Here is a 13,965-nt window from a genome sequence, read left to right on the forward strand (position 1 = left end):
ACGCAACATGAGGTATGACTGTACTAAAAAAGTGTGCCTAGACATTCCATTGTTGTACCCATAACCTAGGTTTAAGGTGCCATTTAGCTCCTAGCTTTCATATCTCAGTTTCTAACACTGGGTAGCAGCTCCTGCGCGATCATCTAGTCTGGATGCTTCTTCCAAGCGGTTCTGAAACAACAGGAGTGCTGTTTTTGTGCTGCCATTTCCGTTTAAAGCTGCAGGATGCTTCATCAGCCCATCTGCCTGACAGGAACCAGCAGGGTACTCATATGCCCCAGCATGGCCATAGCTGAGATTTATGTTAGAGGGACAGGACGACACCCACCCGTCATCATCCTCTGTCTGGCTCTGTACAGCAGATTCAGAATGAAATGTCTCAACAACAGTTGTTTTGACCGCAAGTGCTCAGAAAAATCTGTCAAAATCTTTCTACAATCCCTACTTTTAGTTAAGTGTTTTTATTTGTTTACTTGATGGGGGGGCAGCTCCCCCCGCCTGGCTACGTCCATGTGCCCCAGTGAGATTCAGGACAGAGTGCAGGGCACACCGGTTGTGTACTAAATTCTAACAACAAACGAAGACCCAAATTCTGCATCAAGGTTTGCTTAAGCAGCAACATCCAAACACATTCTGCAATCTGCATAAATTCAGCCAATTAAACAGATTTGTGTTCGTTCCCTTTATTTTGTATGATTCTGCCATTGTTTTGCACATTATTCTGTTTTGGAGAGAAGTAAGGGATGCGGGTGGCGCTGTGGTCTAAACCACAGAGCCTAGGGCTTATCGATCAGAAGGTCGGCGGTTCGAATCCCCACGACGGGGTGAGCTCCCGTTGCTCGGTCCCTGCTCCTGCCAACCTAGCAGTTTGAAAGCACGTCAAAGTGCAAGTAGATAAATAGGTACCGCTCCGGCGGGAAGGTAAACGGCGTTTCTGTGCGCTGCTCTGGTTCGCCAGAAGCAGCTTAGTCATGCTGGCCATATGACCCGGAAGCTGTACGCTGGCTCCCTTGGCCAATAAAGCGAGATGAGCGCCGCAACCCCAGAGTCGGCCACGACTGGACCTGGTGGTCAGGGGTCCCTTTACCTTTACCTTTAAGGGAGCCCCTGATGGATGGAAATCATATATACCAGTAAGCAGCTACTTCTTGAGCTTTTAAGATTTCACCAGACATTACACACATGGACACACACATACTTTTAAGTATATATTTGCAGGACTAGAAACTTGTTTTGTTTTTGTTTTTAAGCAATGAAACCTGAGGTCCCTGCAGTCAGTTAGTCTCATGGTTTATGGTATTTCTGCATTCCCACAAAATCACAGCATGAATAACCTGATGCAGGAGTGTTAGCAGGGAGGAAAACAAGCCCCTACCTAGCTAGGAGGACAGAGAAGCCCGTCAAGCCTATCCTCACCTTCAGTGCAGGCAGAGTCATCTCTCTATCCCTTTGCACCCTCTAAATTTATGTGTGTGATGCCGGCCACAGCATGACACAAACAGGCTAGGGATGCCTCACGAAAAAGTCCTTGCAGAGCCACTTCTTTCAAGGAAGTAGCTGACAAGGCCTCCCTCTCGCCCCCACCTAGCAGTGCCGCCAATATTTGGATTGGGTCTGCTTTCCTGCTTTCGTCAACAGCCTATCTCACTGACATTTTCCAGATGACATTTTTCCTGGCATGGAGACGGAGGAAGCTTAATTTTCTCCCTATCTTTTGTCAGGCTTCTATTAGGCATAGGAGCATGGATGACCTCGCTTCCTCCTCCTCCTCTCACTGTTGCTGGATTGGTAGCAATGGTAGTAGCTCCCCTTCACAATAGCCAGAGAAAAGCGGGAGGAGAAGGAAATGAACCCATCCAGTAGGGTTTGGCTAATAGAATGAGTATCAAACACTGATGCTGGGAGTCAGGTTGCTGTCACTCATGATAAGGATGGGAGGGACATCCTATATGGCTCACATTTAAAGGTTAATCTACCTATTTGGCGCTTTCTGAAACACGACGTGAACTGGTGTCTTTCAAAATTCACTCTTTTTCGAATTTTGCAATGCACTGCAAGTAACGTGCACCAAAATATACCAAGGTGACATGTGCCTAGAATATGTATTAGTGGAAATAACTTTAAAATCATGTGTTATATCAGGGGAAATATAAATCTTGGGGGAAATCCACTTTGCAAAAAACGTGTACATTGGGGGAAAATGTATACAAATATGTACGTATTAGGAGAAACGCGTGTTAAATCGCTGAAGAATTTTCATGAGTACTTTTCGAAGCAGAATTTGCAAACTGATGTGGAAATGAGGACAACTGAATTGAAGATTAGAAACCTGAGAAAATGTGAGAAACTGTAAAGGACAGATTCATCTGTCCCTAATCATAGATACTCTCCCTTAATTCTTATCATGTTAATAATAATAGCAAAAAGACTAATAATATAAATCCTGCAAACCTGAAGTCTTTCCAACCCTCTTCTTGTGTGCATGTTGTTGTGTTCTAGTCAATACCCATCTTGTAGGAGTACAAAACCCTGCTTTCACCTTGAAATCCTTATCCCCTAGCTTCTAGCTAATTCTGGTGACTTTCCCCGTCATTGAAGTTGTGTAAAGACCTGGTCTTGCTAAATCAAAGCGGTACCATGCAAGAGCTCAACTCCTCCGCAAGTAAACTGAGCTTTGCAAAAACCCAAGTTGCCACATCCTGAGCCCTTTACATAGCTGTCAACTTTCAGATTTGAAAAGAAGGGATCAGAAGCCTCGAAAAGAAGGGATCAGCAGCCTCACCTGTACCAGGGACAGTCTATAGGATATCTAACAATCTGGGATAGCAGAGGGAAATGGCGCTGGAATAAGGGCATTTCCCACAAAAAAAGGGGGAAGGTTGACAGCTATGCCTTTAACAAGTTAATTTAGACAAATGTGGGCAAATTGTAGGACTTCCCAGGGCAGGGGGCACAAAGTTGCAATGCTTGCAGCATAGATCAGAAGGGCCTAGGGCAGCAAGCCCTGCCATTCCTCAAGCTACACCAGGCCAGGAGGAGAAAGAACTTGAAAGCCAGGAATTCCAAGGAACAGGGAACAGGAAAACCGGAGACCTGAAAATGGAGAAGGGAACAGAAAGCAGAAAGGGCAGGTGAAACTTGTCTGAGGCTTTGGAGGCAAGCAACAGCTTTTGCATGAAACACCGAGAGCTTTGCATTGCATACCGCCCATCTTTTCCTATCAATTACACTAGAACAGGTGCAGTTTGGCTGTGGCGATGACTCATCACACATGGCACCGACTTCCTGTGCACGATTTCGCTCTCTGCCGGTTTTGCGCGGTATCTGAGAATGCCTCTCTAGAGAGTTTCGCACACCTGCGGGTGCACGCGCATTTGTTTCTGCTTATTTGTGGATGCGGCTGCAAACCAGCTACTCCCTTTCATCTCTGACTGCTTGTATAAACTCACCATGTGCATGTCGGGGGTGGGTGTGCGTGTGCATGGAGCTGCACATTTTTGCACGCGTTCCTACGCTTACTCCTTCCTATTTTTGCATCGTTGTGCTTCCACGTCTCTTTTCCATCCCTGCAATTTGCCCCCCACGAACCCGCGTGTAAACTGCTTGCAATGTTCTTAAAGCACCCAGGCCAGAAGCGGGACCCTTTACTCCACAAAACCTTCTCAGGATCCCTCTCTTGGGCAACTTGAGCTCCCTTCTGCATTATCTCCTTCCAACCGTGTCCCCCCCAACCGTGTCCCCCCCCCAGCCAATGCTGCTCCCTGGAACTTGGAGTCCCCGGGGCCCCATCCTCCCCTTGTTTCTCCGAGCCTTGGGACTACGAAGCCCACAATCCTTAGCGGCCTCCCCTGCCTCGCGCGGCTCTTTGGGAGATGCAGTCTCTGCGCTGCGCTCCTGCCTATTTACGAGCAGGCGGCGAGGACTACAATTCCCAGCAGCGCTGCGAGCCTCGCCTGCCTCCGCCTCCCCAGCTGGCTTGAAGGCTGTTATTGTTGTTGCTAAAAGGTTAGTGGAACAGCTGGTTGCTCTCTGGGTAAGAGACGTCTTCGGGATTGGGGAGGGGGACGTGGCTACTTTCTCTCCTCCTCGCCTTTCCTTTGCTGCTCGGAAAGCGGATGGCTCAAACGGACTCGGGGGTGCAGTGGGGCTCAATCCTCTATTCCAGGAGCTTTTAATTCCCCCCCCCACACTTCCTGCGAATGCTGTGAGCAAAACAATATGTAAGCAAAGAGGGGGAGTGACTTGCCTCCCCCGCAGTCAAAGGAGTCGTTTGCATTGATTTCCACTCCTTCGTCGCTGAAATGAATCTGGGGAGGGCAAGGAAGGCTCCAGCGGGCCTTTAATCCTGAGCTTGCGGCACAAAGGGTTGAGGTGGTGATGGGGGGAAAAGACCAAGGGAATCTCTGAACCCCTGTACCAAATGCTAAGGTCTTTCCTGGCTACTTTTACTTTTCTTTCTTCTTTCTTTCTTTCTGCCACCCCCCTCTTTGCACACACAAGCCTCCAGAATCTGTCAGTTTGGAGACAGCCCAAGCCCTCCTGCCTCCATACTTAATAGGCCTGGGATATTCTATGCCTGCCATGCCTTCCTCCCCTCTATTCTTCTTATTACTCTCTCTGTCTTGGATATTATTCCTGTCCTGGGGCCTCCCAGAAAATGTATTAACTGCGAATGAGACGCTGCGCGAGAGGCTTGTGTTTATTTGAAGACAGCCTGGGACTTCTGGTTTCTTGAAAACAAAGTTTCCTTTTGTTTGGCTTCCAGCCGCAGGACTCCCAAGCCTGCTAGGAGGACGCTTTTACAGGAGAGTCATAATAGCCTTTCCCAAAACAAGGTGGGGATTGAGGACTCCAAATGGCAAGCCATTTCACCATCCCCTTGTAAAGGAGGAGGATGGGCTCCTCTTGCGTAAGCCTTGCAGCAGGCCAGCCAGGTCCTCAAGGCTTCTCCTTGAGCCTTCCCACGCTTCTGCCTGTTAGATGGAGAGATCTGATTGCTGCTTTGTTTTGCTGTACCCTGCACAGACATGTCTGGGCTCTCTGCTGGGCTCTGATTGGTGTTCCTCTTGCAGAAGCACCGCCCAGATGCTCCGGGAGAAGGGAATTTGGCCAAAAGTGCTGGGAGCTGCCAGGCGTTCATTACCCATGTGGTTTGGCCGGGACTCTGCCTGGGTCATGGGGCATATTGGGATAAGCTTGTTGCCTTGACTTGTTGTGCAGATCCGAAAGCATCTCGTGTGACAAGGTTTCATCACAGGCTTCCCCTACTAAGAAAGGTTAGAAGGCCTATTGAGAACCGATCTGAGAAAAAGTGGACTGGTGAGGTTGATCAAATTATGTATGGTGTGTGGCAAGTATACAGCGGAAATGTCTCCCCCCATTCTCTCTCTCTCTCTCTCTCTAATGTACAAAGGGACACGGGTGGCGCTGTGGGTTAAACCACAGAGCCTAGGACTTGCTGATCAGAAGGTCGGCAGTTCGAATCCCTGCGACGGGGTGAGCTCCCGTTGCTCGGTCCCTGCTCCTGCCAACCTAGCAGTTCAAAAGCACGTCAAAGTGCAAGTAGATAAATAGGTACCGCTCCGGCGGGAAAGTAAACGGCGTTTCCGTGTGCTGCTCTGGTTTGCCAGAAGCGGCTTAGTCATGCCGGCCACATGACCCGGAAGCTGTACGCAGGCTCCCTCGGCCAATAAAGCGAGATTAGCGCCACAACCCCAGAGTCACTCACGACTGGACCTAATGGTCAGGGGTCCCTTTACCTTTACCTTTACTCTAATGTACACACTACCTAGGGTCATCCAAGGAAGCTGAGAGGTGGGAAACAAACAAACAAAAGGATGTACTTCTTCGCATATTAATGGAGGATAACACTGGCAGTCTGATCACGGTCATAGGGCTATTTCTCTCTTGCTCTGCTGTATGGATTTCCCATATGCCCCTGTGAGAAACGAGATGAGGAACTAGATAAGCCTTTGGTCTTTTCCAGCAGGGCTGCTCTTACGTTTCTGTACACTAAACGATATGTTTGTATGTGTTAAAGTACCGTATTTTTCGCTCTATAAGACGCACCAGACCACAAGACGCAGCTAGTTTTTGGAGGAGGAAAACAAGAAAAAAAAATATTCTGAATCTCAGAAGCCAGAACAGCAAGAGGGATTGCTGCGCAGTGAAAGCAGCAATCCCTCTTGCTGTTCTGGCTTCTGGGATAGCTGCGCAGCCTGCATTCGCTCCGTAAGACGTGCACACATTTCCCCTTACTTTTTAGGAGGAGAAAAGTGAGTCTTATAGAGCAAAAAATACAGTAATTGTGATGGGTCCGTTTCATGCGCTTGCAAGCACCCAGCCAAGAGATCTGCGCTGTGCACTCCCATCCCTGTGCAACACGCCTGCTACTCCAGCAGCAACACAGAACTCGGTTATTTGATCCTTAAGCTATGCTAATAAGAATCTAAGAATTGCCTTGCCCTTGCTGGGTGACAGCAACTTTCATATCACTCCGCATTCCCTCTTCCATCCCATTGTGCTAGTACTAATCCTTGCCCTAGCACAAGCATTCAGTTGAATTTCACCCCTATTTGTGCAAGGTTTGGGGTGACAAAACCTTCCTCTTTCTAAAAAAGCTATTGTGCTACCATGAAGACTAGAAACTTTTCATTTTAAAAAAAAATACTCGGTGCTGCAGCATGGCAAAGTGTCACATGAGACCTCTTCATTCCTGGTCTGGGCAGGCTCCAAGATTTGCGGGTGAGGGAGCGGAGAAGTATCAGATATGGTTATATCATTAGGAAACAAATCGGTTCCTTACATTGTCTCAAGGCCCAAGTTAATAATAATTGCTGTATATGGTAAAAGCCAAGAGTGCTGGTATCTGGACTACATTCCACCGTAGATGACTGATGCCTTACCTTGATGACAAATAATCCTTTTCATTCTGCCTTCAAATTTACGATGCTATGAGCCTGGGTCTCAGTTTAGCTGGTTTGCGGCTGGTCTTTATTGTTACGTTTTGTTTTTATAAGTGTATAAGCTTGAGGTCCCCAGTAAAACGTATTTTTCCTAGTGCAGCAAATTCAAGTCAAAATAAATAAACAAGACCAGTAAAGTCACGAAACCAGCAGGCCATAGCCAGATGACAAAACCCTAGAAAAGCCATCCCATTAAAGAAAAAAGAAAAAGTTGGAATGTCTGGGCAAATAAGCAAATATATCTTGCCCTAGTACCAGCATAAGTTTGGGTACCAGACAAGCTTTTCTGGGGAAAAGGTCCCAAATATGCAACACCACAACCAGTAAAGACCTTTATCTTGTTATCTCCCACCTGACTTTTGGTGTTCATATGTTGACCCCTGAGGATGCATATAAGGGGACTCTTATAATTGCCTCTATCATGCGCTCGGTGAGTTCCAGCAGCTCAGTGTGTCAGTGGGCTCTGCTCCCTTGTAGTTAACACCTGGGAAGACCACGAATGAGGACAGGAAATACCAGTGAAATAATCTGAGCACCCTAGGGATGCCGTGTTATTTCTGTTGCTGAAATCGGACATGAATGTTGTTTTTATTCTGAGAATCTTCTGTGAGCCTCTTTGAGAGCCTCTCAGGTCTATGATGCGGGAAATATTAGTGTTCTAAAATAAATACATATAGAACAGGCTCATATTGTAGGAGCAGTCCTTTATATATGCTGTGCTCTGGGCAAAACTAAAGAGAGTGCTGTCTGCCAGCGGCCCACACAAGAAAGAAACCTCCAGTTCCTCGATTCTTTAGGTTAAGTCGGTGGTTTGCAAACACTCTGCAGGGAATTATTCGTCTGTTGACTTCTGTGCTAAGGAAATCCTATACTGTACATTACTCACAGAACCAATTAGTATTGCAATGCATTCTGGGATGCATGCCAGTTGCCCAGTAAATTTATATGCAGTGCTAACTGGGCCTGTTGGGTCTAGCTGTTGCCCCACACCAAGAGTGGCTGTGTGTGACAGGGGGACAACAAATACCGGTAGTAGTGGGTAAACTGTCTTTCAAGGAAATTTGGTCACCTCTGTTGGTGTTTTGGGTGAGGAGCCCACAGTGAGCTTTTAAGGAACCCCTGAATTTCTCCTCACAACACAATTTGAAGACCACTGGGTCCAATGAAATCAATGAGTGTTCGATTTCTTACTCATCTCTAAGCCAAGTCTGTACGAGTTTCTAGTCTCTTGGTTTTCCCAGCTATATGCCATGGCACTGCTCCCTGGGGCTGGAAATAAAACTTCATGGAGAACACCAGCAAATCGTTCTTCACCCGCCTTGGTCACTGGTCTTTCAGTTCCACTTATGGGCAGCACTGGCAAAACCTGAACTCTTAATTTCTTTACTGCCAAAAGCCTTTTCAGCCATGCCCCACCCACGCCTGACAATGGAAGTGCAGCAAATCTATGTGAAGCAGTGGAGACTTATCTTACTATTACATAATATTATAAAGCATTTTTGTAAGATGAAATGGAGCGTTTGAGCAAAGCAAGCAGGCCAGCAGCTCCAATGAGCAGAGGAAACAAATGAGTGGGCGGCCCAGGCTGGCTCTCTCGTGTTCCCTTGGTTGTTGCCGCCACCGCCCGCATTAATAATAATAATAATAATAATAATAATAATAATAATAATATTGCCCCGTCCATCTGACTGGGTTGCCCCAGCCACTCTGGGCAGCTTCCAACATACAGTACAGTGGTACCTCGGGTTAAGAACTTAATTCATTCTGGAGGTCTGTTCTGAACCTGAAACTGTTCTTAACCTGAGGTACCATTTTAGCTAATGGGGCCCCTTGCTGCTGCTGCGTCGCCAGAGCACGATTTCTGTTCTCATCCTGAAGCAAAGATGTCTTATAAAGGTTATAGTTACTCATCTCCTTGACATCTGATGGGAGGGCCTTCTGTACTTGTTTGCATGTATGCACAGCAGGGTGAGGGAAGTCGGGGGTCCGAGAAAGCAGGCAGCCCAGCTGAGCAAGCAAGCTAACAGGTGGGGGGGATGATCTAGAGCGAGCAGGCAGGCATCGTTGTCACCAAGGAGGGGGAAGTGTTTTCCCCCTTTGTCTGCCACCGCCACCATCAGAAGGAAGCATGCTTTTCAAAATGCACCCTTCCATCTGTCGGGATCAGCACAGGGCGAAGGAGAGAAAGACTTTCTCTTCGTTCCCTTCTTCATGAGTGGTGTCAGCAGTGGGATCCTGGGATTGGGCAAGCTGTGAGGGGATGGGGGATTTGGAAGAGGGTAGGGGATAGGCGGGGTTGGTGAGCAACGCATTCAGGGGCATAGCTGTCAAGTGTCCCTTATTTGGAGGGACAGTCCCTTATCCCAGTGCCATGTCCCGCTGCTGTCCCTTATTGATGGATGTCCCTTAAATTTCTCAGGTTTCAAAGGAAGCAGCTCCTCTCCCTCCCTCCCTGCCGGCCAGGGAGGAGGGAGGCTCCAACTGTGTTTCTTGGCTGCCCGGCCCGCCCCCCTCCGGCCTCCTCTCACCAGCCTCAGCCCCTGGGAGCCCCTCCCCGCCAGGACTGGCGGGAGCCTTGGGCCTTTCTGCCGCCATCCTCCTCACGGCCGCCAAACTGAGTGTCTCTGCCTGGGGCCTCACCTCTGCCCGTCGCTGCTGCTCCCGCTCCTGCTAGGCTGTACTGCGGCTGTGCCGCCGAAGGACCCAGATAAGATGGGCAACCTGGCATGGCCTATGAATTGCTAAGGAGCCTTGAGAGGAGAGTGAGGGCAACCATAGAGAAAGCAGTTCAGAGAGAGGAGGAAGCAGAGGAGGAGGCGCAGGCAGGTGTTCCAAGGGCTACAAGGGAAGGACCGCAAGCGCTTCTCCCATAGATTTGTAGTGGTAGACTAGCATAGATGGTCTGATCTGCGGCTTTGCTTCGGGCGCTATTCCCCCCCCCCTTCCTCCCGCCCCACCTGATGGAATTGAGAGCTGCAGATGGAGCACGAGAAAAAAGATACAGAACTGCAGCAGCATCTTCGTAGCTTGGACTTCGTTTTGCGCGAAAAGTGGTTGCTGCTTGTAGTTATTTAATTGCAGTGTTTCATCGGCTGGTGTCTTGAGCAGCAACCTCTGGAAACGAAGGGCTAAAAACCGGCGCTGCTCCCCCAAATTATCTGGTCCCTTTTAACTTCGTATTTCAGCTGGTTGACTAAAATCCCTTATTTTGGCTGCTGGTCCCTTATTTTCAATGCTGCTGGTCCCTTATTTTCAAATCTTTAAGTTGACAGCTATGTTCTGGGGTGCCAGCCCCACTTAAGAACACAATACAAACCCTGCTAGATCAGGCCAACGGCCTATCTATTCCAGAAGCCCGTCCTCACAGTGGCCAGTCTGTGGGCAGCCTACACGCTGGACCTCAGCACAACAGCACTTCCGCATTTCTCTGCAATTGGTATTCAGAAGTCTGTTGCCTCTGACAGTGAAGCGAACTGTCGTGGAAGATCCTGCTTCAAATCTCTGCCCATTCAGTAATGAAACTTGCTGTGTGGCTCGGGGGCAATGTCTCCCTCAGCCTATCCTCCTCCTATCATATTGGTTGTGTGAATTAAAGATTTGGATGCAGCCATGTGCCCTTTCCACTGAAGGTGCCAGAGAAATTGTTACGCTCAATTATAATAATGCCAAACGAACACCGATAAAGGTGACCAACCTGTCTGGGTGTGGCTGTTCACTCCCTCCCACAACTCTGCATTGCACAGTTGTTATTAGTTTTCAGAAAAGGAGCATGACCTGGTTGTGTCATTTCCTGTAACCAACATTGGCCTACCTCTGTGATTTTACAGAGGACGGAATCCAATCTAACGCTAAATCTCTTGTTCTGGTGGTGCGAGGATTTCTCCTTGCCCGACAGGCCATTAACCCATCTCTCCTCCCCCCCCCAGTCTAAATCTGCTGTAGGGGTTGCCTCAACCCTCTAGAGCAAATTTGGGGGAGGTGTGGCGTGCACGATTGGGGGGGGGTTGACATTTGTGCTGCACAAGCAAAAATCCTTGCATTGGCAAGGCGCAGTTGGTGAATAATCCAGAATCTCATGCAAAAAGTGGTTTTCAGACATGTTCGTTTTCTAAATCCCTCACTCGCAGAATAACAACACGTTATCGCCTCTCTCTTTCTCCCGCCAAATTCCCCACTGCCACCACCCCTTGAAGCCTCATAGCTGCATATTCCTGCACTGATCCTGAGTCCCTTCCAACTCTATGATTCTTCTGCCATGTCCTTAACTTAACCCATTAGCCCCACTGAAAACAACACCTTATGGCACTGAATCAAATTCATTCACTCTTTATCTTTGCCTCTCCTCTCCCTCTGGTGACTTTCCTCATTGTCTCAGTGCAGACTGTAAGCTCCTTGGAGCAGAGACTTGCCACACACACACACACACTTCAATGCAGCAGTATAAATCAGTCATGACACTTCATAATGAATAGGTCCTCGTAGTTGTGGAAATACAATCTGCAAAAGACCGAGGGGGTGATATTTCTGTGTCCTGCGTAGCTCTGACCTTTCCTCGTGATCTCTATCAATTCTGCTCTGCAAATGCATCCCCATTGCAACTGCCCATTGCATCCTTACATTTCCCCTTCCTGCCTGAAGGCAACATTTTGCTGAAAGTTTCCTAGTTGCGCAGAACAAAAACACAAAACCCAGTTATTGGATTGGGAATGAAATGCGTCAGTGGTGAGGGACCTCAGGCCTGGGCCCAGAATGTGGCCCTCCAGGGTTCGCTTTCTGGCCCTTAAAACTCTCACCAGGCCATGCTTCACAAACTTCCTTGAGTGCTTTGACTGCCGGAATGAGTTCTTGGCTTGCCTGGGTGGGAGGTTAGAGAGATAGGTGCAGAATCTAGCCTACTTTACAAAGGTGAAATTCATGTTCGTTCCTCACCTGCTTTTGCATACTCTCCAATATTTATCTGATGAAAGCAGGGATATCCTATTCCATCGTTACCATCATTTTACTATTTATACCCCACCCATCTGACTGGGTTGCCCTGGCCACTCTGGGCAGCTTCCAAAATATATACAGACATAATAAAACATTAAGCATTTTTTAAAAAAAAAACTTCCCTATACAGGGCTGCCTTCAGATGTCTTCTAAAAGTGGTATAATTTCTTATCTTCTTGGATCAGGGGTCACATAACTCCAGACGCTCCAACATTTCTCTGATGGAAATAGGGACATCCTTAGGAAAAGCGGGACATTCCAGGATCGAATTGGAAACCAGGACGGCTTCTGTAAATCTGGGACTGTCCCTGGAAAATAGGGACACAGGTCTTTTTTGCCTCCCATCAGTAGCATTTGGCCCTTGAAAGATTGCCCAGAATGTGGCCCTCAGACGGGAAATGGTTCCCCACTTCTGAAGTACATGGGATTAAGCACACATGCATAATAAACAGATAATTGCACTGCAGTCTTATTTTGTTCCACGGAATTTTTAATAGGAGAGGATAACAAGGTCAGGCCAGAGCTGCGTGCCTGATGCAATCACATCATCCAGATGTGGAAACCGAATCTGTGCTGAGAAGTTTGCATCCAAAGAACCAGCATAGTGCAATTCTGTTTATTATTACAATCGTACCTCGGATGTGGAATGGAAATCCGTTCCGGAAGTTGGGTTGACTTCCAAAACGTTCGGACACCAAGACGTGGCTTCTGATTGGCTGCAGGAAGCTCCTGCAGCCAACTGGAAGCTGTGTCAGACATTCAGGTTCCAAAGAACATTTGCAAACTGGAACACTCACTTCTGGGTTTGCGGCATTCAGGAGCCAAAACATTTGACATATAAGGCGATTGGGATCCAAGATATGACTGTAGAGGTAAAGGACTCTGGGGTTGCGGCGTTCATCTCGCTTTACTGGTCGAGGAAGCCGACGATTCTCCGCAGATATTTTTTCCGGGTCACGTGGCCAGCATGACTAAGCCGCTTCTGGTGAAACCAGAGCAGTGCACGGAAACGTCGTTTACCGCTGGAGCGGTACTTATTTATCTACTTGCACTTTGACGTGCTTTCAAACTGCTAGGTTGGCAGGAGCTGGGACCGAGCAACGGGAGCTCACCCCGTCACCACCGACCTTCCGATCAGCAAGCCCTAGGCTTAGTGGTTTAGACCACAGTGCCCCCCACATCTCAGGAATAAATTCCATATTATTCAATGCAGCGTACTCCCATAAGGGTTGTGGCCTCGATGTCCCCCCCCCCCAGCTGGGCAGATATTTCTGTTGTGGAAGACAACTTTCCACCCCACCCCCCTAAAAAGAAAAAAGACTGGTCCCTGCCCCACTGAGCTTACAATCTCAATTTCAACAGTGGGGAAGAGAAGCCTGATGAAATGTCCAGATGTTTGGTGGGTGGGGTGTCCATGCCTATGGAGCTAGTTCAGATTCCTGCCTTGCAGGGGGTTGTGCTAGATGACCCCTGGGGTCCCCTCCAACTCTACAATTTTGTGGCCTTCCTTCCCCCACTAACCACCCTCATTTGCCTCACAGCCGCCAAGATGGAAGAAGTACAGTCCCAACCTGGCGTGGCTTTTCTGAATGTGACCTCGAGCTACGTGCCCCACACCAAGGTGGAGTGTCACTACAGCCTGCCGCCTGGCATGAAGCCGTCCGCCAGAGACTGGATTGGGATATTTAAGGTATTTCAGCTGGGGAGTTGGGGGGAGGGAAAGTGGGACACACTACAGTGTTAGAAACTCAGATATATAAGCTAGGTGCCAAATGGCTCCTTAAACCAAGGTTACAGTCACCAAAATGGAAAGTCTAGTTGCCCTTTGGGGGCAAGATGGCTCTAAAGTCTTGTTTTTTTCAAATGATGGACTGACTGTGATTGAGTCTCAGTTAAACACCTGGCTAATTCAGATGACAAACTTGGGCTAGGTTAAGAGCTTTGAGAACTTAAAGAAGAAAAGGCACTTGATCCAGGGATAGTCCAAATATCTATTGGCCTATTCCGACCT

The 13,965-nt window shown here is 48.2% G+C and overlaps 1 protein-coding gene across 4 annotated transcripts in view; it reads left to right on the forward strand.

Moving 5' to 3' along the window:
• Positions 1-3,894: 3,894 nt before the first annotated feature.
• Positions 3,895-13,965, forward strand: part of CALCOCO1 (calcium binding and coiled-coil domain 1) — a 36,842-nt gene continuing 26,771 nt past the window's right edge. For 2 of the 4 annotated variants that reach the window (XM_053373963.1, XM_053373988.1), the window contains exons 1-2: positions 3,895-4,005; positions 13,496-13,644. In XM_053373963.1, coding sequence (XP_053229938.1) covers positions 13,504-13,644 — 141 coding nt within the window. In that variant the 5' untranslated portion in view covers positions 3,895-4,005; positions 13,496-13,503. Of the gene's footprint in view, positions 4,034-4,065; positions 4,221-13,495; positions 13,645-13,965 lie in introns of those variants that run through there. The other 2 variants (XM_053373973.1, XM_053373980.1) reach the window with 2 other exon arrangements.

This window comes from Podarcis raffonei, chromosome 2 (assembly GCF_027172205.1).
Source record: "Podarcis raffonei isolate rPodRaf1 chromosome 2, rPodRaf1.pri, whole genome shotgun sequence".
NCBI classification, from domain to species: Eukaryota; Metazoa; Chordata; class Lepidosauria; order Squamata; family Lacertidae; genus Podarcis; species Podarcis raffonei.